The 24610-nt window shown below is 32.4% G+C and overlaps 1 protein-coding gene across 1 annotated transcript in view; it reads left to right on the top strand.

The window, feature by feature from the left end:
• Positions 1-3033: 3033 nt before the first annotated feature.
• Positions 3034-24610, top strand: part of LOC122019238 (probable phosphoinositide phosphatase SAC9) — a 90728-nt gene continuing 69151 nt past the window's right edge. Inside the window, exons 1-4 of the mRNA XM_042576725.1 lie at positions 3034-3438; positions 3587-4185; positions 16008-16140; positions 18596-19809. Of these exons, the coding sequence (XP_042432659.1) occupies positions 3369-3438; positions 3587-4185; positions 16008-16140; positions 18596-19809 (2016 nt within the window). The 5' untranslated portion in view covers positions 3034-3368. The remainder of the gene's footprint in view (positions 3439-3586; positions 4186-16007; positions 16141-18595; positions 19810-24610) is intronic.

The raw sequence follows: 24610 nt of genomic DNA, 5'->3' as shown, positions 1-24610 counted from the left end.
TAATCCTTGGTCTTCACAAATAAAGAAAATTTAAATAAAAACTTCCTTATTACTTTTCCATGAAAAAAAAATTAATTAATTAAAACTAATTTCCTTTTCTTAAATCCACATGACCGACCACCTCATTGCTCCAAGCAAGGAAAGTTTTAACACAAAATTAAAACTTCCTAATTTGTTTCCGGAAATTTTAAAATAAAAATTTCTCTAATAATTTATCCCTTCATGGTTAGTTATAAAAGGAATTATATAAATTAAAATTTCTCTATTAAAACATGTGGATGATTTCCAAAAAGGAAAGTTATCTGTTTAAAATTAAAATTTTCCTCCCAATCTACAAATAAGGAAAGATATCAAATCTTTTCTTAATCTTTTGTAGAAACTTATAAAAGGAAAAAATTTATAATTTTAAAACTCTCTTTTAAATCATGAACATGGTTACAAAAAAAAAGGAAAGTTTTCTCAAAAATAAAAATCTTCCTTTCAATCTATAAATAACGAAAGATATTAAATCTTTTCTTAATCTTTTGTAGGAAAGATTTAAATTTTAAACTCTCTTTTAAAACCATGGAATCCACATAAGAAAAATTTTTAAAATAAAAATCCTTTTAATTTGCTTAGGGCCGACCACACCATACTTGGGCTCCAAGCATTGGGCGACCACCTACTTGGCTCAACCTTTTGGTCTTGGCCGACTTTAGCTTGGGCTCCAAGCTAGCTTGGCCGACCTCCTTAGGATGGGTATAAAGGTGGATATAGTTGGGTATAATACTTTATAAATAAGAGGCTACGATAGGGACCGAGAGGAGGAATTGATTTTAGTCTCCCGATGAAATTAAGCTTCTCGTGTTCGCCCCGAACACCCAACTTAATTTCATCAATAATAATTCATACCACTAAAGAATTATTATTGAACTACCGCACCAATCCCAAATTACATTTTGGGCTCCTTCATATTATGAGTGTGTTAGCCTCTTTGTGTTTAAGATGTCGGATGCCCACTTAATTTTAATTAATATCTCAGTCCAAAAGTAGTACCACTCAACCTTATCGTCATGTCGGACTAAGTCCACCTGCAGTGTTTAACATGACAATCCTTATGAGCTTCTCTTGGGGACATTATCAACCTAGATTACTAGGACACAATATCCTTCTATAATCAACAACATACACTATAAGTAATATCATTTCCCAACTTATCGGGCCTATTGATTTATCGAGCTAAATCTCACCCTTTGATAAGTCAAAGAAATAAATATTAAATATATGTGCTTGTTATTATATTAGGATTAAGAGCACACACTTCCATAATAACTAATGTCTTGTTCTTTTATTAAGTCAGTATAAAAAGAACTTACCTTAAATGGTCCTGCTCAATACACTCAGAGTGTACTAGTATAATTTTATAGTTAAGATAAACTAATACCAAATTACACTACGACTATTCCAATGGTTTGTTCCTTTCCATTTTATAAAGAACCGATAACATAATCTTCTATGTGTGACACCACACACCATGTTATTTACAATATAAATTAATTGAACAACTACACTTAGCATATAAATGTAGACATTTGACCAATATGATTCTTATTTCTAAATAAATATTTATATAAAAGCTAGACTTTTAGTATACACTCTAACATATCCGTCCTTGAATCTAATAAAAAAAAAGAACTTAATTATTATTTTCTTTATTTTTTTAAAAATTCAAAACAATATTTTATTATATTTTTATTCTAAAAATATAATTATTTTAATACTACTCTGGTTGTACTATTATATAGTAATTGGTATAATTCATTAACATCCTGTTTGGAAATAACTTAAGTCATGGAATTGAATTGAATTCCATTATGAATTGAATTCCATAAGGAATTGAATTCAATTCTCATGTTTGGAATGAATTGCAACTTAAGTTATGGAATTCTTATATTTTACCATTTTATCCTTCTCTCTTTTTTCTTTACTTTTTTTTACAAAGAAGAGAGAATGAAGGCACAATGGACATAATATGGAGAATTGAATTCCCTATCTAAATCACACATAAAGATGTATGATTTACTTTTGCCTTGTTTGATGGAATTGGAATTGAATTCCATATTAATTCTTAGCTAAAAAATCATTCCAAAGCATGGAATTCAATTCCAATTCTAAAAGGAATTGAATTCCATATCATTCTAAACAGGCTGTAAAGTAATTTATTTTTTAATTTAACTTATAAAAATATTATATACTAGTGTAATCGTGCATACGCGTTGCGTGTATAATATAATAATATATAAATTATTTGAGTTTTTGAAAATCTGAATTGTTTGGATTTTCTAGTGTCACCCTTATAAAGCAAGAATTAATTAAACAAAATACTGTAACGGACTTCCCTATGTAAAAAATTATTTTATTTTAATATTATACTTGTCTTAGTAAAAAAACTAAGAAAAGTATATTTTTTAACATCGTCGTCGACCTAAAATATTTATAGAAGCTTCTTTGATCATAGTATTGTCAATTCTAAGATGTGGGACTAAAGAGAATTATATTTTTAAATATAAAACAACCAGAAAAAATTAATAAAGAGAAAAATTCATAATAATATGTTTCGCTTGTGGAATTACTAATAAACCTTAGAATTATTTTTAGTGTAAATAGAAAAAAGGATATTAACGTAAATGCATTTTAGGCTTCACCAAAATTAGTTAGTAAAGGGGGGAGATTTTTAATAAAATAGTAAGATAGTAAGATAAAAAGGTTTTTATATAATTTTTTTTTATCAATTTGATTAAAATTATTTAAATCATATAAAAATTATTTTAAAATTGTTATAACAACTTATTAAATTAATTTGATTTATTTTAATATATTTTAATAACTATTGCGTATCTTCTAGAATGAGTATTTTTAATTAAAAAAAAAATATTATTTTGATATTTTAAAAAAGGAAAAGTATGTTGACTGAAAATACTCGAAGGTTTCCACCGTTGAATTTCAAACTAGATTTGATTTAGACTCTAATTGGACGTCCGTCCGCATAATTTCGGTTCGCCATTGATAATTTTGGTTCAATTTTCCGAACCGCCCTCTTTTTCTTGCCCCTCCATTTTCCTACTCGCGACGGCGATAGACCTTCCCTGTGAGCGCCGGCGGCGAGCGGCAGCTGCTTCTCCTTCGCGAGCTCCAGGAGTTCATCGCCACAAGGTCCTAGATGTGAGATCCCGTGTCCCCGATCCGTCAATTTTCTTCTCAGATTCTTCCAGCAGTTGGCGACTCCTCCGTCTTTCTCCTTCCTACTCTCCTCCAATCGCCGTTTGTCGATGATTTAGTTTATTCGGCGTAGATCAAGGCAATTACTGGAAAAGCATTGAAAGCGAGCCATGTCTGGCGTCTCTGCGCCGGCGATATCACGGCCATCGACCTTTCACAGGGCCGAGATCTCCCGAACCGGTGAGTTATACCGCTAAATTAAATTTAAAATTTCTGATTATTTTATCTGATCGTTCATTTCAAGTTAGATCTGGGCTTAACATTGGGTCATTCTCAAATATGGAATTCTTTTTGTTCTCATGCGCGTTAATGTCTTCTCATCGTACAGGTAGTTATTCGAAAGAATCCTCTGTTCGCATTGTCGTGCTTGAAAATAGTGACGTGTTTATTGTTGTTAGCTTATCATCACGGGAAGATACCCAAGTAATATATGTTGATCGTACTACTGGCACGCTGTGTTACGATGGGAAGGTTGGGAAGGATGTTTTTAGATCAGAGGAACAAGCTCTCAGCTATGTCACGGATGGATCAAGGTTGCTATGTAAGAACATTACATATGGTAGAGCGATACTCGGTTATGCGTCACTTGGGAGTTTTGGGTTGCTTTTGGTTGCAACCAAGGCTACTGCTACCATTCCAAATCTTCCTGGTGGTGGGTGCATATACACTGTGACTGAAAGTCAGTGGATCAAGGTTCAGCTTCAAAATCCTCAACCACAAGGGAAAGGAGAATACAAAAACATTCAGGATTTAGCAGAACTCGACATTGATGGTAAATATTACTTTTGTGAAACAAGGGATATCACCCGGCCTTTTCCGAGCGGCAAGAGATATCATGAACCAGATGATGAATTTGTTTGGAATGGTTGGTTCTCAAAGCCGTTCAGAGACATTGGGCTGCCAAACCATTGTGTCATTCTTCTCCAGGTGTGTAAATTTGCATCCTACCTATTAAGGAAGTATCAAGTATGAATAAAAAAATTAATGTAGCTTAGTTAAAATTTCTAAGATGAATGTGGGTGGCTATTAGAAACAATAAAATGAAAAAAACTTGATTTTCTGTTGTTCAAATATATGCTAAAATGGGGGAAAAAATCTTGAGATAGTATGCACCTCTTCAAAGATGGCTAATACATTTTTTAAATATCAGAATTTTCTAATATATGGCCTTGGTAATTTTTCTTTTTTTTTTGGTATCAAAAAGTTTACTTTGTTTTAATTTAATAGGAGTTTAGTGGGGTTAGTTGAATTTCCCAATTTGCGATATTTGTTTTGATTTGGTTAGGGTTAGTTCTATAAAAAGTGGTATCATTTCAATATAATGATGATTTTTTGACTAATAAAAGAAAATCTATTTTCAACTCTATATTTAAGATTTTCCTTCCCCGGGACCCCACATGGCGGGAGCTTCGTGTACCGAGCTGCCATTTTTTTTATATTTAAGATTTTCCTCTTAGGTGTTGCTCACAAGGTGACATTACGATTACCATGATGTGCATTATTGTTGCGTTTTGAGTTATTTTTTCAAATTACGTTGTAGATAATATAACATAGAATAGGTAGTGGCATGTAAACATCAAAAGTTCTGCTTGGTATCCTTGATTGTATAGCATGTGCGACATTAAGATACTATCTTTTCAATATTTTGCCACAAGGACGACCAAAAGAATCGAACTACCCTTAGGACTATTGTCTTACCTTTACTGATGTAACCTACTAGCCCACCTACATGTTTCCTATACCTGAAAACATTAAGGGACATTCGAGGAATACATAGTTTTTTTGCACAAATCAATAGTAATCACTAATCATGAAGTGTATCTACCTTTGTCAATTTCCATCTCATGCTTTCTCATACTTCTTGGAAGATCATTCTAAAATTAAAAAGAAATAATTTACTTGTTCAAATCTTATGACTTTACCACTCTTCTTGTGTAGAGTGAGAACCGCCATCCTAAGTATTTAGTGGATTTTTTTCTCTTGTCCACGACAATGCTTTAGCATGAAATTATATTCTTGAAAAATCTTTGCCCATGTAGCCTTTTGACACAACTTCTTCGCAATAGGATAAAACTTAATACATGTAAGATGAACTTGTTGTAGTAAATGATATGGGCAATGTGTCTTATTAATGGCATAAATTAATTCATCACACGTTCACTAATGCTCTCTAATTTTAAAGAGCAGCCCAGTGCACGAAGCTCCCGCTATGCGGGGTCCTGGGGAACGATCCATTATACGCAGCCTTACCCTGCTTTTTGCAAGAGGTTGTTTCTAGGACTAATGCTCTCTAATTTTGTTGTTTTTTTTTTTTTTTGCTAAAGAATGTAATAAAATTGATCTTTCCTTTAGGTGCATCTTTATACAATAACAACTGAGGTTTATCCTACTAGGTGTGATTGGTTATATTTAAATAAATTTTATTGTGTTTTATCATTGCTAACCAAGTCTTCTTGGTTTTCCTCTTTCTCGTTTGATGTGCATATTTGTCATAGTTTCATATCTCCTATCAGGAACATTTATTAATTGTCGAAATACATGTACATACTATCTTAAATGCTCGTGAAAGAGTTTTTCTTTAATAAACACGACTCTAACTTTCTCTCTATTATTTTCATTTCTTATCCTATCAATTTTTATATGTCCGTACATCCACCTTAATGTTCTATCTCTGTAACTCTCATATGATACTCACGTGCTAAGTCATAACCCAATATTCAACTCCATATAACATAGCAGGTCAAAGTATCATTTTGAAAAACTTCTCTTTAAGTTTTAGTGATGCTTGTATTTTCTATAAGACACCACTCTTAACCTCTTATCCTTTTGTAAAAATGATCCTAAATATTTAAAAATATAAAACTGTTGCAGGTAATTCGTCATCTCCTAAATTAACAATTGTCTTATTGTACCTAATATTCTTAAAGTTATTTTATATATTATGTTTTTACTCTACTAAATCCAAAACCTTTCATATCTAGTGGTTTCTGCCCAGATTAGAGCTTAGCATTTATTTCTTTACATGTTTTATCTATCAAAACAATAGCATTTGCAAACAACATACACTATGGTAATGGGTCTTGAATGTGTCATGTGAGTTCATTCATGATTAGTATAAACAAATAGAGATTGGTTAATTCGTTTACTCTTGTCATTGTATCCTTATACATATCCTTAATTATTTCAATATAAGCTACGTTAACATCTTTCTTTTCTAAAATTCTTCACGTAATTTTTCTTGAAACTTTATCATAAGCTTTTTCTTGGTCAACGAATACTATGTGTAAGTCTTTGCTTCAATTAGTTGTATATGAAGATGAATAATTTCTTTTACCGACCTTTCATACATGAATCTAAATCGATTTTTGATTAGTCGTTTTTTTTCTATCACTCTTTTTCAAAGTTTCATGGTCTGGTTCATTAACTTAATGCCTTTATAATTCACACAATTTTGTACATCTCTTTTGTTTTTATAAGGGGTTCACTGATTAGACATATTTTTTATTTGCAATATCAGGTTGAATAACTTCATAAGTCATTCACCACTGTAATACTTCCCTTTATTGGAATATCATCTAGTCTAACCATTTTTCCATTTTGCATCCCATTTAAAATCTAATCTACTTTTGAGGTTTGAATTTGCGATAAAAATTTAAATTTCTATATACTAACATATTTAAATTATTTAAGTTAAGTTGATCACCTAAATCTTTATTAGAAAGTTGATTAAAATTCTTCTTTCAACATTTTTTTATTTCCTCATCATTCACTAGTATCCTATTGTATTTATCTTTAATGCATTTTTAATGTTTTTTTTGTTTTTTCAATTGTATAAGAACTTATAAGTCATTTGTTTTTTTTCTTCATTTTCTCCTACACTTTTTCATTCCACCACCATGATTCTTTACTTGGTGGTGCACGTCCTTTTCACCCGCCAAGTATGCTTTTAGCTACCATTTTCAAATTTAATGCCATCTTATCCATATCATATTTGAGTTTTCATGTATTTCTCCTAATACTTGTGCTCCTACCCTCTTTTTTAATTACATTGTTTCTCATCCTTTAACTTTCACCATTTGATTCTAGGAACTGTGCACTCCTTCCTTTTATTGATAATATGCTTAAAGACCATATCTAACACCACTAACCTTTGTTGGGTAGTAAATTTTTTCCAAGGATGACTTTGTAATTTTTACAAATCTTTCTATTCTTTTTCCTAATCATAATAAGAAAGTCAATTTGCGACTCATTATTCTTATTTTTGAATATAACTAAATGTTCTTCTCTTTACTTGAAAAGCATATTAGGTATTAGAAGTTTATATACTATTGTAAAATTCAATATAATATTTTTATCCATTTCTTATTTCAAAATCATAACCCCATACACCCTATCATATTCTTGATTTCTTACTCTACACATCCATTTAAATATTCTTCTATTAAAATTATCTTGTTTAGCGAAATTTTTTGTACTACCTCATTTAGATTTTCCCCAAATCTATATTTGGTGTATGCATCTAATCCTACTTAAGATGCATTTATGTTAATTACATTAATAGTTTTTTTTCACTACCATTATTTTGAGAGGTATAATCCTAAGCCACTTTCTAACTACTCATAATATTTTTTTTAATGAACTATTTACAATAATAACTACTCTATTTCTTGTTTTATTCTTTCTTGTTTAGCATAATTTAAAACCTGAGTTTTCTATCATCTTTGCTTTCCCTCCTATCCATTTAATCTCTCGCAAACACAAAGTATTAATTCTTTTCTTAATTATCATATCTACTAACTCCATTGCTTTATCGATGAACTTTTCTATGTTTCACGTTTCAAATATAAAACAATCAATATTCTTATAATGTTTGTTCTTATTCAACCTATGGTGTGAGAGTTCATGCATATTTAACACTACATCTAAGTTTTAATGGAGATGTATCGATTCTTGTTGAGATGTTGTAGTTGGACCCTGCAATGTATTCCTTCTGAGGAACACTTTAGCATTAACATAATAATTTGATGGATCTATTCATAGAACATTTGTCATTTTCTAGCAACCTAATGCAACTCTAAACCTTGTTAATTCAGACTTGGACCGACATCAGTGGATTTGTGCTATCTTTATAAAAACCTCAACACTTTGGAAAGATTTGAGTTGTTAGAAACCGAGTTCTTTTTTTATAAATCTCTTCAATTGTTATAAGTAAACCTAATCCAATGGAGCTTCCCTATCTCCAGATAGCTTGTAATTGGAGTTATGAACATGATAAAGTCCTTAATAAAACACAAAAAAACGTAATCTAAGAGTTACGAGTAATGGAAAGTTGGATATATATTGGTGTGGTAATAGGTCAAAAGATTTAAACAATTATCAATGGAGACTAAAAATTAAAACAACTAAAGAGCTCTCTCTATATGTATGAATCTTTAATTTCTTTGCACGAATTTAATTGAAATATTCCCTAAAGATTTCCTTAATGTTTATTTAAAACAAATCAAATATACGAGGGAAAATTTAATATTTTATTAACTTCTCTTTTTTCTGGGAAGTTTTTCACCCATGCTTAGTAAACTGTTCAATGGCCTGTGAAAATTTTATAGGAACAAAAATCAAAAGGGCCCTCCTTATTATCGTTTTTGTTAAAAGGGTGCCCTTTTTAAAATATATCAAAAGGATGCGTGTCTTATTTTTTTCTATTAAACATGCTCATATTTCAATATTATTTCTGGAGCAGTTTTGGATAAAAACTACTACAACGTGGTGTAAAATTACTCTAAATACTATTGCTGTAGCAGTTTTGGATAAAAACTACTACAACGTGGTGTAAAATTACTCTAACTTGGTCAAAATGCCCTTGTTCCAACTTGGTCAAAATTGCCTAACTCAATCAAAATTGCCTAACTCGTTCGAAATTGCCAAACTTGGTCAAAACTATAGGATCGTGGGGATTGATGGAGGGGGAGGGGATGAATATCAATTGTATTTTTCAGCGTGTGTTCGTTCTTACTTATCTATCAGGGTTAGTACGTGCAGTGGAATAATAAATTACTTAAAGAAAGAAGATTATAAAGGATTTATTTGGTTTCCAAGTCCCTAGGGTTGGTACTCCAAGACGTATGTATAAAGACGCTTGTCCACTAAGTCTTCTCCTTTTCGGAACTTTTCCGAAGGCGGAGAAACCTCTTACAAATTAAATAAATACAAACACAAATAGATAAATCAGTTGCGTATATAAATAATGCAGACAAGATTGTTGACAGTCTAAGTCTTACACTCCTCTTGGCGCTTCCTCGATCGCACTAGTAGAGTTTTGAGATCTTTTATTCGAGCACAGAAGAAGAGGATTGAGAGAGAATTGTTATTTTGGGCTTTGGTCTCGAGGTTCTTTTATAGGCCTAGATCAATAAACTTATAAACCTCATTCGGTAACCTGATTCCCACGATTGACTTCATCATGATTTGGACCAAGCCACGAGATCTTGTCATTATTAGGTTTATCAATCAATCGAAAACTTTTTGGTCGATTGAACAAGTCATGTCATCGAACCGGATTCAAGGCCAATTGAACCCATTCGGTCGACCGATTGGTTTTCCGGTTGACTAGACGGGTTCAAGTCCAGTTTGCCAGAGTTCAAGTCCGGTTCACTCCAAATTTGGTCCAGCTGTGTTCGATTGTGTTTGTCTGCTCTCCGTCTTGCTTTCAACTGATGTTCCTACAAGACACACATACAAACACAAACAACAAGCCTAATCATGTAAGTCTACCTTTTGTTCGGAGTTCACTCCTCTAAGACTTCTTACCATCTAAGATTCACTCCCTTAGGATTTTCCTTTGCCAAGTATCCGATCACCTTGACCTACTAAGACTTGCCACTTGCCAGACATCCGGTCACCCTTGATCTGCCTGGACTTTCCCTTGCTAAGAATCTAATCACCCTTGCTTGAACTTTTGCTAGTAATCCGGTCAATTTTGACAAGACTTTTCCTTTGCTATTCATCCGATCAATTTTTATCTGACTAGACTACTCACTTCCAAACATCTAGTCCGGTTTCGATCAACCCTTGGTCAAACTCGACCAGATAGGTATATTATCAACATCGAAACCTAGAGGCCAATTGCACTAAGATATATATATATATATATATATATATATATATATATATATATATGACAATACTTTTAAGTTATGCTTAGGTCTTATGGGTCTTATGCCAAATTGAGAGGCCATAAATTTTTCTAACTTAAACCTTCCTCTTCCCTAAAAACATGCATCAAAAGATAATTACTTAAGGTCCTCCTTAGGTTTTGCATCAACAATTATCTTAGTCAAAATTTTCATCTATCCTTTGTAAAAGACTAATATATTTAAAGAATTTCCTTTGAAAGTAGTCATTTAATTTTTCAAAACCTTTGAAAAACATTCAACACATTTTCAACAACTTCTATTTCTAAGGGTTTACAAGGTCTTGCATTTTCAAAATTTTGCAAACTATGATTTTTGAAAAAAAAATTACAAAAGAATTTCCAAATAATGATTTTTAAAATATCCTTTGAAAAGTAATTTTCAAATATCTTTGCAAAGTTTAATTTTTAATGAATTTTTTTGCCAAGTAATTTTTGTAGGATAATTCCAAGGATTTTTTGAAAATATTTTGAAAGGTATGTTAGAACACATTTTCAAATAGTGTCAAAGTAATTTTCAAGATAATTTTGTTTTTTTTTTCAAAATATTTTTCAAAGCATAATAATTTTGAAACATCAAATGTATTTTGAAAACTCCTTTTTAAATATTGATCTTTTAATAAACACCTCCCCGTTAACCTAACACACCTTTAGGACATCCTTGATAACCACAAAGAAGACATACCTATGTGTCTAGGGGTCTAGGATTCTATAGTTGACCTAAGGATCTAGAAGTTTAGTGTTGGTCAAATAGTTGTGAAAAGCACGCGCATAGGCGCATGTGCCATTTGTGCTTGGGTAGTGACCTAGGCGCAATATTTGAAAGAAGCACGCTTAAGCGCGCGCCTTTTGAGAGGTAAGGTGCACTTAAGACACGATTTTCCTCGCCTTATTGAAGTGAAAAAAAAAATTAAAGTCCAACCCATACCTTTAATTACCCTTTAAATTAATTAGGTTGCATGCATGAGGCACATTTTTCTAGCATGACTCTTCCTCTCCCTTAGAAAATGAATATCAACCTTTAATTAGGTAGCATGCATACTATACATTTTTCTCTGAGTGACTCTTCTTCTCCCCTAGAAAATGAACATCAACCTTTAATTAGGTTGCATGCATGTGACACATTTTTTTTTTTGCATAACTCTTCCTCTCCTCCAGAAAATGAACATCAACCTCCTTTGTAAACTTATTTCTCTTTGCATGACTTTTCAATATTTGAAGTTTGTTTCTTCTTTAATTTGAAATTTGATTTTGATTATGAAGACAAACTATTTCAATATTTGAATGTTAGTGAATTTTATATTTGCATTATTGTTTAATAGTTTATGGATTATGATTTTGTTTATGAAATATGTTAGCAGAAATTTCTTATATATGTTTGAATTGTATAAATTTATACCCAAAGCGCCTTATTTCGGTAAGGCGTGCGCCTTACCTTGGCTTTCAGGTCGTGATGAGACATCGGGGTCTTCTTAATTGGATCAACCACTTCCTTAGACAAAGCTAATTCAAGAAATTCAACACTTAGTGTAAAATCCTAGTGTAACTAGTGTAGGATACAGTGAGGTAGCTTTAGTTAGCTCCTCTTAGATGAGTGCACCAAGCGGGATACTCCTTATCGAACCTGCACACACTTAGACTAAGTTTTACTAACGTATTATTATCCCACCCCGTCCTGATACTATGTTGTCAAGGTCAGACAAATTTTTTTCCTATCTAGCCATTTTATGATTAAGCAAATAATAAAAAACTAGCATGCATATCATGACATGTATATGCATAATATAATTAATTCCAAATATGTATGTGTATGATAGACATGTAATATGTCAATAATATATTAAATTTTTGATTTGATACCTTTCGTGTTAACTCACAAATGTGCTAATCGATTTTGACATATTTTGATTTTATTTATGTTAATGATTTTTTTGGGTATAATTTTATTAATTAGTTCCATATTTAAATGGTACTCGATGATAATTATGTTCATTACTTGTGTTCGACTTAGACTTGTAACCTAAGTCTATGTTTTTAATGTTTGTGATTTTATTTTTCAAACTTTGTTTTTTCTATTTTTTTATTTTTTAAAAGTTTAAGATTTATTTCTTAAATTGTTTAAATTTAGATTTAATTAGTCATTGTTCATAATTAAAAGGTACTTTATTATAATTCGTTTTATGAATTTTAAAATTTAAACTCAGATTTTTAACATTTAAATTTGAAATAGTTTTTTAAGATTTTATTTTCCTGATTTTTAAAATTTAATTTTTTGATTTTTAAAATTTGAATTTGTCTTTTTAAGATATGAGCAATTATCTTTTGATTTTTAAAATTTGAATTTATGTTTTAAGATTTGAAGTTTTATTTCTGAATTTTTTAAAATTTAATTTCAAATTTTTATGTTTAGAATTTTTTTTTTTAAGATTTAAAGTTTTTTTTTGAATTGTTAAAATTTAATTTTGGAATTTTTAAGATTAGAATTTTTAACGTTAGAATTTATATTTTTAAAATTTGAAGTTTTATTTTTTGTAGTTTTAAAATTTAATTTAAAATTTTTAAGATTAAAATTTATCTTTTTAAGATTTGAAATTTTATTTTATGAAGTTTTAATATTTAATTTCAGATTTAGATTTGAATTTATCTTAACATTTGAATTTAAGATCATCTTGATTTTTAAGATTCAAATTTTTAATATTTGAATTTATCTTAATGAATTAATCAATTTAGGGTCATCTTGATTTTTAAGATTCGAATTTTTAATATTTAAATTTATGTTAGCATTTGAATTAATCAGGTTATTTTGATTTTTAAAATTCAAATTTTTAATATTTAAATTTATCTTAATATTTAAATTAATCAATTTAAGCTTAACTTGATTAATTAAATTTAAATTATTTAATTTAATTAAATTGATTTATTTTAATAATTATTTTGATTATTAAATAAATTAACTTTATGTTGGTTGGTTGAATTATTAATTTAATTTGAATTAATTAAATTAATTATATTTGAATTATTCAAATTGGATTTAGCTTGAATATTAATTAATTTCAGATTAATTAAATTAAAATGATTAAAATTAATTTTTTCTTGATTATTAATTAATTTCAGATTAATTTTTAAAATTAAATTAGATTTATTCAAATTTACTATATCTTGATTGAATTGTTCAAAGATGGTATAAAGATTTTGATTAATTTGGTCCATGTCTAGATTGACTTGATCATATTGTTCATTAATTAATTTGGTGAATGTCCCGACGGGGGTGTCTAGGTAGTTAGAGATGATAGATTTGCTACAATGGGATAGAGATTAATTTCCAATAAGCGCCTAGTTACTTGGCGATTGACTATAAGTTGACTCCGTGATTTACTTCCCTTCACATAACCTGGTGACAGGACTATGAGGGGTGCCTGGGATGAGCGTAATCACCTTTTGCTACAATTAGATTTATTTTCAAGATTAATTAATCTAAATTAATTAATTAATTTTGAATTTGTATTATTAATTGAATTAATATTTTTTAAATTGACTAAATGGCTAGATCTAACTTATTGCAAGAATTATAAGAAACTAAATTATCATGCATTTTCAAAAGGATATTTTGTAATTAAATATAATGACCTGAATGCTTCCCCTATTCCATGTTTTTTTTTCTTCTCTGAGTATTGATTCTTGTAATGTCCGGATTGCTTGAACTTGAAGCACATGATGTGCTCTTTGTTTTTCCGGACTCTTGGCATTGGTTCCTCTTTGGCCGCTGATTGTGCTGTTCGAATCTTACAAGTAGGATACTTTTTTTTTTTTTTTTTAGTGCCTTCTCTCCTTGCAATTAACACATATTATATGATATTTAAAATTTGAATCGATAATCATACCTTTTTTTTTTTTTTGACAAGAGACATCTGTCCACTGGGTCTTTTCCTTTATGAAACTTTTCCAAAGGCGGAGAAAACTCTTACAGATTTAATAAATACAAACACATAGATAAATCATTTGCACATATAAATAATACAAACAAGATTGTCGATGGTCTGTCCGGAAGCCCCTGAGTGTCTTGCACTCCTGGGGCTTCCCCGGTCGCACGAGCAGAGTCTTGAGATCTTTTCTTCGAGCACAGAAAATAGGATTGTTGATGGTCGGTCTGGAAGCCCCTGAGTGTCTTGTACTCCGCCTGGCGCTTCCCCGGTCGCATGAGCAGAGTCTTGAGATCTTTTCTTCAAGCACAGAAGAAGAGGATTGAGAGAGAATTATTATTTTGAATTGATTTCAAGGTTCTTTTATAGACATGGATCGGTAAACCTATAAACCTCTTTTGATCGACTAGACCTAGTTAAACTTAATCCCCACAATCGAGTTTATCGCGATTTGTACCATGCCAGACAATCTCGTTGTTATCAGATTTATCGGTAGTTTCTGGTCGACCGAACCTAGTCACATCATTGAACCGGGTTCAGACCGACACCCGATCAATCAAACCCATTCATTGAATCGGTTTCGGACTTGTTGCCCCATCGATCTGACCGGTTCGAGTCCGGTTCAACCCGGGTAAGTCCGATTCATTGCAAACTTGGTCCAGTTGCGTCTGATTACATTCGCCTACTCTTCGTTTTACTTCTAACTTTAGGTTCCTACAAGACACACATACAAACACAAACAAACAAGTCCAATTGTGGAAGTCTACTTGATCTACCAGGCTTATCTTTGACTTGGAGTTCAAGACTTTTCACCATTCAAAGTTCACTCCTTTAGGATTTTCCTTTACAAGCATCCAATCATCGTTGACTTGCCTAGACTTTTTTGTTTGTCAAGTATTTGGCCACCCTTGACTTACTTGGACTTTTACTAGTCATCCTATCAACCTTGACGTGACTAGTATTTCCCTTTGCTAGTCATTCGATTAATCTTAATCTGACAGACTTTTCTTTGTTAGTCATTCGATCAACCTTGACCTAATTAGACTTCTCTTTTAACTCACTTCCAAACATCTGGTCTATTTGGATCAACCTTTAGTCAAACTTGACCAGACATAGGTACACTGTTAAATATCGAAACCTTGAAGGATGATTATACCAACAAAACTACTCCAATACTATTGTAGTAGTTTTGATCTTAATTGCTACAATGTAGAGTAGTTTGACCAAATTACTTTAAGTAGTCTCGGCTATACTTTGTTCCATTTTGATTAAAATGGTTATACATTATACTACTTTTGGCCAAAATTGTTACCCATTATAGTTGGTTTATTCAAAACTACTACATGTTATACTAGTTTGGCCAAAATGGCTATGACAGTGTTGGCACATGGTATTTTTGGGATGAAAAATAGAAATTTTAATATTTTTCCAATGTGGGGCACTCTTTTGACAATAACAAAAATAAAGGATGCCCTTTTTTATTGCCTGAATCTTATTGTTGATGTTAACCAATTATTTCATTTATGATTTTAAAAGAATGCAAATCTTTGTCAAATGTATTTGGACATCCATTTAACATTCATTAAATATACCTAAAGCACACTATTGTTCTTTCTACATATGACTTGTTTTATTTTCAGGGATTTGCTGAGTGCAGAAATTTTGGTGGTACAAGTCAACAGATGGGGACGGTAGCCCTTATTGCACGTCGTAGCAGACTTCATCCTGGCACACGTTATTTAGCAAGAGGACTGAATGCTTGTTGTAGCACAGGTGAGATACATTTGTTATCTTAATAGTGACATTGACATAAATCAAAGATCATATGGTTCCTTAGCATCTTCTTCTTTAAAGATATTTAACACCTTGAGAATTTTCACAGCTAGGAGTGACTCTAGAAATTGTTTGAAGTGCATATGTATCACTTTCAGTACAATCTAAATAAGATATGTTTAGTTTGTAAACATTTTTTTATCTATTTTTTTTCAAGAAAGTTTGAAAAATAAAAACTAAGAGAGCGTTTGATTTGTATTTTCCACGTTTTCTATTTTCATTTTATGAGACAATGGAAAATGCGTTTGGTTTGCATTTTCCACGTTCATTTTCTAGAAAAAGAGAGTATTTTTTAAGAAAACAGAAAATGCGGAAAACTATTTTCCAAAAAACTGGAAAATGCAGTTTTCTAAAAATGAAAATGAAAATGCAAACAAACCAAACACTCCCTAAATATTTGTTAATTTTGTGTTGTATTTTCAGGTAGAGCCTCCTTAGTGGTTTATACGACTAAAGACTAGTGAGTTTTGAGTTATAACTGACATTTGAATTTGATTGGGATTTTCCAATAGATTTCTTGAGGTCATTCTTAGTTAATTGAAGTGTTAGGTCAACTTAGGAGTCAATTATAAACCTTTTGCTTAGAAACAAAAGGTTTTGTTTTAGCTCTAGTTTACTAGTGGAAGGACTTAGTCAGTTAAAGTTATTACGTCGACTATTCCAAATAATGTGTCTTTTGTTGAACTTGAGTTGATTTGAAAGGTGATTAATCTACTAGAAAGCTATCCATTGAAGGATAATCTTGCTATCATAGTCTTAAGAGTCAGCCATTTGGAAGATTGAGCAGCCGACGATTGACAAATTAGTTGTTGGCGGATAAGTTTGCACAACTTTTTGAGTCAACTGAATATTGGAACATTTAACTGAATAAGCGTTTGTGTGAAATGACAACTAGTCATTAACTAATAATGTTTTCATATTGACATTTTAGTCAATTAATGGCAATTTGAGACAACTGAAGTTGAGTAAAATATAATGGTTTGAGCTACCTTGTCTACAAATTTGAGGCTGGATTGCCTATATAAATAGGGGTACAAGGCGATCTTGAAACTGAACAACAATTACTATAAAATTCTCTTTGTCCCCAAGCATTTTCAATGTCTCTAGGAACTTGAAATGAGTTAGAATTTAGGTCTTGTAAGATTTTCAATTTTTACTTTATTTTTTATTCTTCTCTTGTAATTATCATATCATTAGTACAGAAAAGGAAAGTGATGTTAATTGCTTTTATAGTTACATTATTCATAAAGGGTAGGCTGGTGTACAAGGCACCCGCTAATACGTGTCCCGGGAATGATCTATTATATGCAGCCTTATCCCGCTTTATAAGGGGTTGTTTCTAAGACTTGAATCGGTGACCGCTAGGTCATATGACAGCAACTCTAGGTCACATGACAATAATTTTACTGTTGCTCTAAAGCTTCTCTTCATACTTACATTATTCATCTAGTATCAAAATATAGTATATGTACAAGGCTTTCTTCACCTCGTGACACGAACCACTAGCTTTTTTGTTATGTCATGTTTAATTTTTGTTTATATTGCGTTCACATTCATATTTCTATTCTAACAAACAAACATGAGAATTTTGATAATCTATTTTTCTCCCCTTATTGACCATTGACCTCCGCTAGCTAGTGGTACCATTTGATCCTACAAAATATACTTTGAATAATATAATCTCAATTTTTGTAACCCTTTTTCATTTGATCATTCAAAGCACTCATGATATTTGGTATACTTCAATTTCTAAAATCATCTTTAGTACAATAATATTATATTATTATCTTTAGATTACTTGGCTTCACATCATTATTCTTATCTAAATCATGATCTAAAGTTATACCTTTTCTTTTTTTTTTAATTATAGTATACCAAAATTTAGCGTCAGTATTAGCATTTCTTTATTCCATTTTATTTATCATAAGCATATTACACTTATGTTTGTTCTAATCTCATGTACTAATTCTATTCCTTTCCTAGGGGAAGGTGCTCCTATATTCTAAGTTGTTATATCGTTCTATAATCATGGACTAGCTTCTTTGTCTACGTTATCTAACAAAAATATGATATCCCTTGCTCATGTTGCATCACATCCTTGTGTTGATGTAATGGGACACTCTAGGTAACTCTTTGCATGAGTTTTTTGGGTGGTGAAGGCACTTTGCATCATGTCTTGGAACCATCATTGACAGTTTTGCCTACTGCTTCATACTTTAACTCGGCTACCATAATGGGCTGTATTGTTTTGAAGTTTTAGACAATTGTTTCAACTTCATTGTTTATCTGTACGAGATTCCTGGTGGTTTATTGTGTTTCATGTTCCTGTCGAGTGCTTCAGATGGAACTCTATATTATACATGGATACTGGCTCTAACCGATATTCTTCTTGTAGGAAATGAAATTGAGTGTGAGCAGCTTGTGTGGGTTCCTCGGCAGGCAGGGCAAAGTGTTACATTTAGCTCCTACCGATGGAGACGAGGCACCATACCCATCTGGTGGGGCGCAGATCTAAAAATTGCTACAGAAGCTGAAATTTATGTTTCTGCTAAGGACCCTTACAGAGGAAGCGTACAATATTACCAGAGACTAAGTCGAAGATATGGTCTTCAAAATTCTGAATTAGATGTTGTCAGACATAAGAAAACCCAGGTTCCTATTGTTTGTATTAACTTACTAAAATGTGGAGCAGGGAAGCCAGAAAACATTTTAGTTCAACATTTCATAGAGTCTGTAGAATATGTAAAATCCACGGGGAAACTCCCTTGTACTAGGATTGAGCTGATTAATTATGATTGGCATACAAATGTAAAATCCAGTGGTGAACAGAGGACAATTGAGGGCCTGTGGGAGCACCTCAAGAGATATGCCAAAGGTATTGACTTTTCTGAAGGAAGTTATTTTGTTTCGAAGAAGCAGATCAAAGAGTGTAAAGGACTAGTTGTCTCTAATGATGATTTTGATGGTGGATTCAACCTGACTTCACTACAAAATGGGGTGATACGTTTCAATTGTGCAGACTCATTAGATAGAACAAATGCTGCCAGTTACTTTGGGGCTCTGCAGATTTTTGTTGAACAATGTGAACGCTTAGGCATATATCTTGATTCAGATGCAATTTATGCTTATTCTTCAATAAACAAGTATGAATATAGTGGACTGAGAAGTCCTTTGCCACCTGGTTGGGAGGAACGTTTTGATTCCGTCACAGGGAAACATTTCTATATTAATCATAACACAAGGACAACTACCTGGGACCATCCTTGCAAGGGCAAACCCTGGAAGAGATTCGACATGTCATTTGAGAGATTCAAGAGTTCAACAATGTTAGCTCCCATAAATCAACTGTCTGATCTTTTCCTACTTGCTGGTGACATTCATGCCACATTATATACTGGTTCAAAGGCAATGCATAGTCACATTCTAAATATATTCAATGATGATGGTGGAATGCTTAGTTCATTTTCTGCAGCTCAGAATGTTAAGATTTCTCTACAGAGGCGATACAAAAATGTTATTGTGGACAGTTCTCGTCAAAAGCAGCTGGAGATGTTTCTGGGTCTGAGGCTCTTCAAACACCTTCCTTCAGTAACTATGCCTCCTCTGAAAGTACGCAACTGTTCTCCATGACAATTATTGTTTTTTATGCTCAACATATTTTTACTTTTGGTACTTTATTTTTTCCTACAATTTGTGGTTTTTTTATATAAATTCAGTTATTTTGGTCAGACTCTATTTCATGAATATTTCTCCCTGATGGTAGATTTAAATCCAAGCAGAAGTAATTTTAAATTTTTAAAGAAAATCTCAAGTATTCTGTGTCTTTGATTCATAAAACAATACTAAAGTTGATCTTCCCAAATTCTGAGGGAAATTATCATCAATTTCAAATTAATATTTTCTTATATACACACATAGTAGCATACAACAATGGATGTTGGAGTGATGGCTGTCAAAATTGGCAGATAATGATATATATATATATATATATATATATATATATATATATATATATATATATTCTGTATCAATTAATGCCAATATGATACATGAAGATTGGTTATCTCAAAAAGATTGTTGGAAAAATTTAAAATTCTTAAGATTCAAGAACTCACGTAGAAATGATGTAGATTACACTAGAAGATAGTTGGAAAATTTTGAACTTTAGCTAAATTGAGAGCTGAGAAAAGGAACCTTAGCGCAACGGCAAAGTTGCTGCCATGCGAAGGCCATGGGTTCAAGTATCCGAAACAACCTCTTGTAAGTAAGTAAGGTTGCATACAATAGACCCTTATCTGGGACCCCACATTAGCGGGAGGTTCGTACACCGGGCTGCCCTTTAGCTAAATTGAGAGCTGAAATTAATGAGATTGTTTGAAATTTGGTTGAGTTAGTTTGATTTAAAAAATTAGAAGATTTAGCAAACTTTTTCTTGATTCTAAATTGAATCCTTGCAAGTACAGATGAGAAGGCAAGAGTCTTCTTTGCTCTTACAAATTCCAGCATAAATTTCTTAACCTTGTTGCAGCTTGAGATTGTCACGGGATCATTTAATCTTGCTACTACTTGTAAAATCACCACTAGCTAGGCTAAACATTTCATTCATATCTCTCAGAGTCAATTGAGTTAAACTGTTGTTGATTAGGAGAGATCATATAGACTTGGTTCTTCTTATGAATTTAACATTTATTGTAATATACATTAATTTTATCAGTTAATATAATACATTTATGTTATTTATTGATTTTATATTAGTGATCTACTATCAATTAATAGTTTTAAAATATGTCTATTTTAAGTAGTAATAATATTAATTTGATGATCATAATGTAATAATACACATTACTAAAATTGTGTTAATAGATTTTGTATTACTAATACAACTTTACTTCTATTATGTATTATTAACACAATTTGTTATTTCATATGTACAATTTTCTTTTTGCATTTTTTTCTTAATGATTTCAATTTCACTGATGCTATATTTATCTGATATGACATGACAGAGTTTGATTCTGTACTGACTTTGACAATCATAGTTAAAGTTATTAGTACATGTGTTGGTAGCTTAGTCCCACATAGAATATATATTTTTTTTATTATGTTAGTCCTTTATATGGTGTCATAATTCTCTTTGAATAAACGATACAAGGATCCTTTTCTTTTTTCTAGATTATGAGTTTCTTGTTTTACTTGGGTGGATAAGTAGTAGGGGAAAGAAGAGGGAAAACTAACATAAAAATGCATTATTTATCGTAAATGGATGACTGAGCTAGAGGGGGTGAATAACAATCATTCAACCTACAAGTGTGATTCTATCTACTCGATAGGGCACAATACAATTAGCATAGCTAAAATGAAGACATGAATGAATCACACTTACTAATTGCTAACACATGAGATTTAAGTGATTCAGCAAACTTAGGCTCCTATTTGACAACTTATAATGTCAGTGGATAATTTTTAGAAAGCCACCATCTTTCACATTTTTGGTAGCACTATCTTTCACATTTTTGCTAAGCCACCAGAGATGGAGAAATCTCTTACAAGCTCAAGAGAATACAAGGGATTAGAAAAAAACTTTACGAGAAAGGGAGAAGCTTTAATAAGACTTAACCAACCCTATTTTTGCCATTTCTAGCCTAAGAAGTCTAATAAGACTTAACCAACCCTATTTTTGCCATTGCTAGCCTAAGAAGTCCACGGAGCTCTCCCCTTTTATAGTCTTTAATCCTCCAATGTCTCTTCCTATGTGCCACCTCCATCTTAGCAACGCTCACGATTCAACCGTAATCATGCAATAATAACTCCTTTCCGCTTTCCATGTCAGCCACTAGTTGATTGTTCACTTACTAATAGTACTTTGCTATATGAACAAAACTATTCTATTTGCTGGCTCCTCGGACCTAGTTGATCCACCAATCGACTATTTAACCCTAAACCCTAAATTCATTTAGGGTATTAGATTCCATATCATTAGTTGATTGCTGTCCATCATTGGTTCATTGTTGAGCCTAAGCCCACCTCTAAGGTTGAGTTTACCTATGTTGAGTTTTACCCTCACCCTGTATAGGTACATGTCACTTAACCAGTGTTCTAAAAATCGTCCTAGGCAGCCGCTTAGGCCCTAAGCGTCTGTCAGTCGCACCGAAAACATGTTAGTCGGCCGGCCTAGGCGGCCATGGCGCCTAAGCGGGATTAGGCGGCCCTAGGTGCGAACTAGTCAGTCGAATCATCTAGGCGCCGCGTAAATAGTGCAGGGTTTTCAAGATTTGTTTTAGTTTGGGCTTTTAAATTTAAAGTCCAATTAAAAAAAACTGAAATATAACCTTGAGTTTGTGTCCGATGAAGAACAAATTGTTAAAATTTATGGAGAACAAGAAATAGAATAAATTTGTGATATTTTATTAGTTGTGTAATTTTGAACTCATTTTAAATTTGATGTTATTGTGCTGGAGTTATAAAATGTGACTTATTATGTAATTTATGTTGATACCGTGGAATTCGCCTGGCGGCGCCTAGTCCCCGCCTAGGTGGCCTAGGCGCTAGGTGCTAGGTGCTGATCTAGCGCCCGACTAGCGCCTAGCGAATTTTAGAACCTTGCACTTAACACTCATAACTTACTAGAGACTTACCATTGTAGCTTCGTTTCACACTCGACCATCTCCCGTTAGGGCATGTGTCCTTCAGATACACCCGAGCCCATGATTCCTCCATATGCTATCCTTTATGCCTCATGCCTACATAGTCCGCCGCCAATGATTGTTGTTTTTGTTGCCTCAATGCCCTTCGTCCTGTAGTCCCTTACCTTCTCTGATATCTTGATATCTACAAGCCTCAAACCATCGAGCTACTAAATTGGTCATGCTAATCAACGCTCCAAAGCCGCTCTAACACCACCTCAGTGTTTGAAACGTCCCTAGTTTTTTTTTCACTAGGCACCTACGGTTATCTAGAACTACTAAACAGAACAAATCTAGAAGAACAAGTCACTAATAGTTGTTATTACATGTCATCAATTCCAAGGTTGTATTTACTAAATCATGGAACTACTGGCAAATGAGGAAACGTGGACTGAAGGTCTTCGGGTTGTACTGCCGTTGTTCCGAGCTGGCTCACTGGTCAACACCTCCGGTCTCAATTGTTCCATAGTCTGAAAAAAGGAATAAGTCTGTGAGTCGAGCATATTCGAAACCATTATGTGCAAGAATTACTTTGTATAATGTGCGTACTAAGGAAAAAGCGTGTGTTGCCTAATTTTTTTCTTAACTTATCTATATTACCAACCTACCTAGTTATCATAGTTTGAATGTAAACCAAAGCTTATTGATGGTCATAACATGATTTGAACGAGCATGAACATAACCATAAACCTAGCATCACAAGAATATGACATAGCATGAACTAGCATAGACATAGACATAGACATAGACATAGCATAACATGGTTAACACTGACATGAACATACAAATAGCTTAACAGGGTTATAATTGGCATGAATATGAACATAGAATGTCATGAACCTAAACATATAGATAGCATAACATGGACATAAATGGAACGTATCATAGACCTAATATATTTATAGCATAACATGAACATAAACGAAACATATCATGAACCTAACATATGTATAGCATAACATGAACACAAACGTAGCATATCATAAAATCCATAGCATATCATGAACCTACATATTTATAGCATAACATAAACATAAACATAACATATCATACGATCAATAGCATTTCATGATCCTACATATTTTCAGCATAACATGATCATAAACATAACATATCATAAAATCCATAGCATATCATAAAATCATTTTAAGGCAAGCTTGGATTGTTGACAGTGACTAGCTATTCTCATTTAGTTGATTGATCAATCTTAGCTGTAAAACCATGGTATCAGGCGGCGGGACATTAGCAACCACTTTTCCGTTACTGTGCCTTAGCCTATAGTTGGCAGGGTCTCCAGCAACCCTTTTGTCATTGGGCCGTGACCTATGAAAATCTGGTGTTGGGCTCCCTCTGGGGCCTTGGCCCGTTTACGGGGCCCCTCTGGGCCTTTTCCCTCACAGTATTTCCATCAAATCATTATCATTTTGTCACAAACTTATCTGATATTGGGCTCCCTCCGGGGCCTTTTCCTGAAAACGGGATCCCTCTTTAAATCTTTATCATTATCACTTTGTTACAGTCAATTTACCGATATTGGACTCCCTCTGGGGCCTTTTCCCATAAACGGGCTCTGGGGCCTTTTCCCCCACAGTATTCTTATTAAATCAATATCATTTTCAGGAGCATGTTTAGGGTTATAGATTATCAAACCCAAGAAATTCGAAACTTACCTATACCACATGGTTATCAAATATCATCACTGTTATAGTATGTTGATCCTAAAGAAC

Source organism: Zingiber officinale, chromosome 9A (genome assembly GCF_018446385.1).
Source record: "Zingiber officinale cultivar Zhangliang chromosome 9A, Zo_v1.1, whole genome shotgun sequence".
In the NCBI taxonomy this organism is placed as follows: domain Eukaryota; kingdom Viridiplantae; phylum Streptophyta; class Magnoliopsida; order Zingiberales; family Zingiberaceae; genus Zingiber; species Zingiber officinale.
This window is presented reverse-complemented; position numbering and strand designations above follow the sequence as displayed.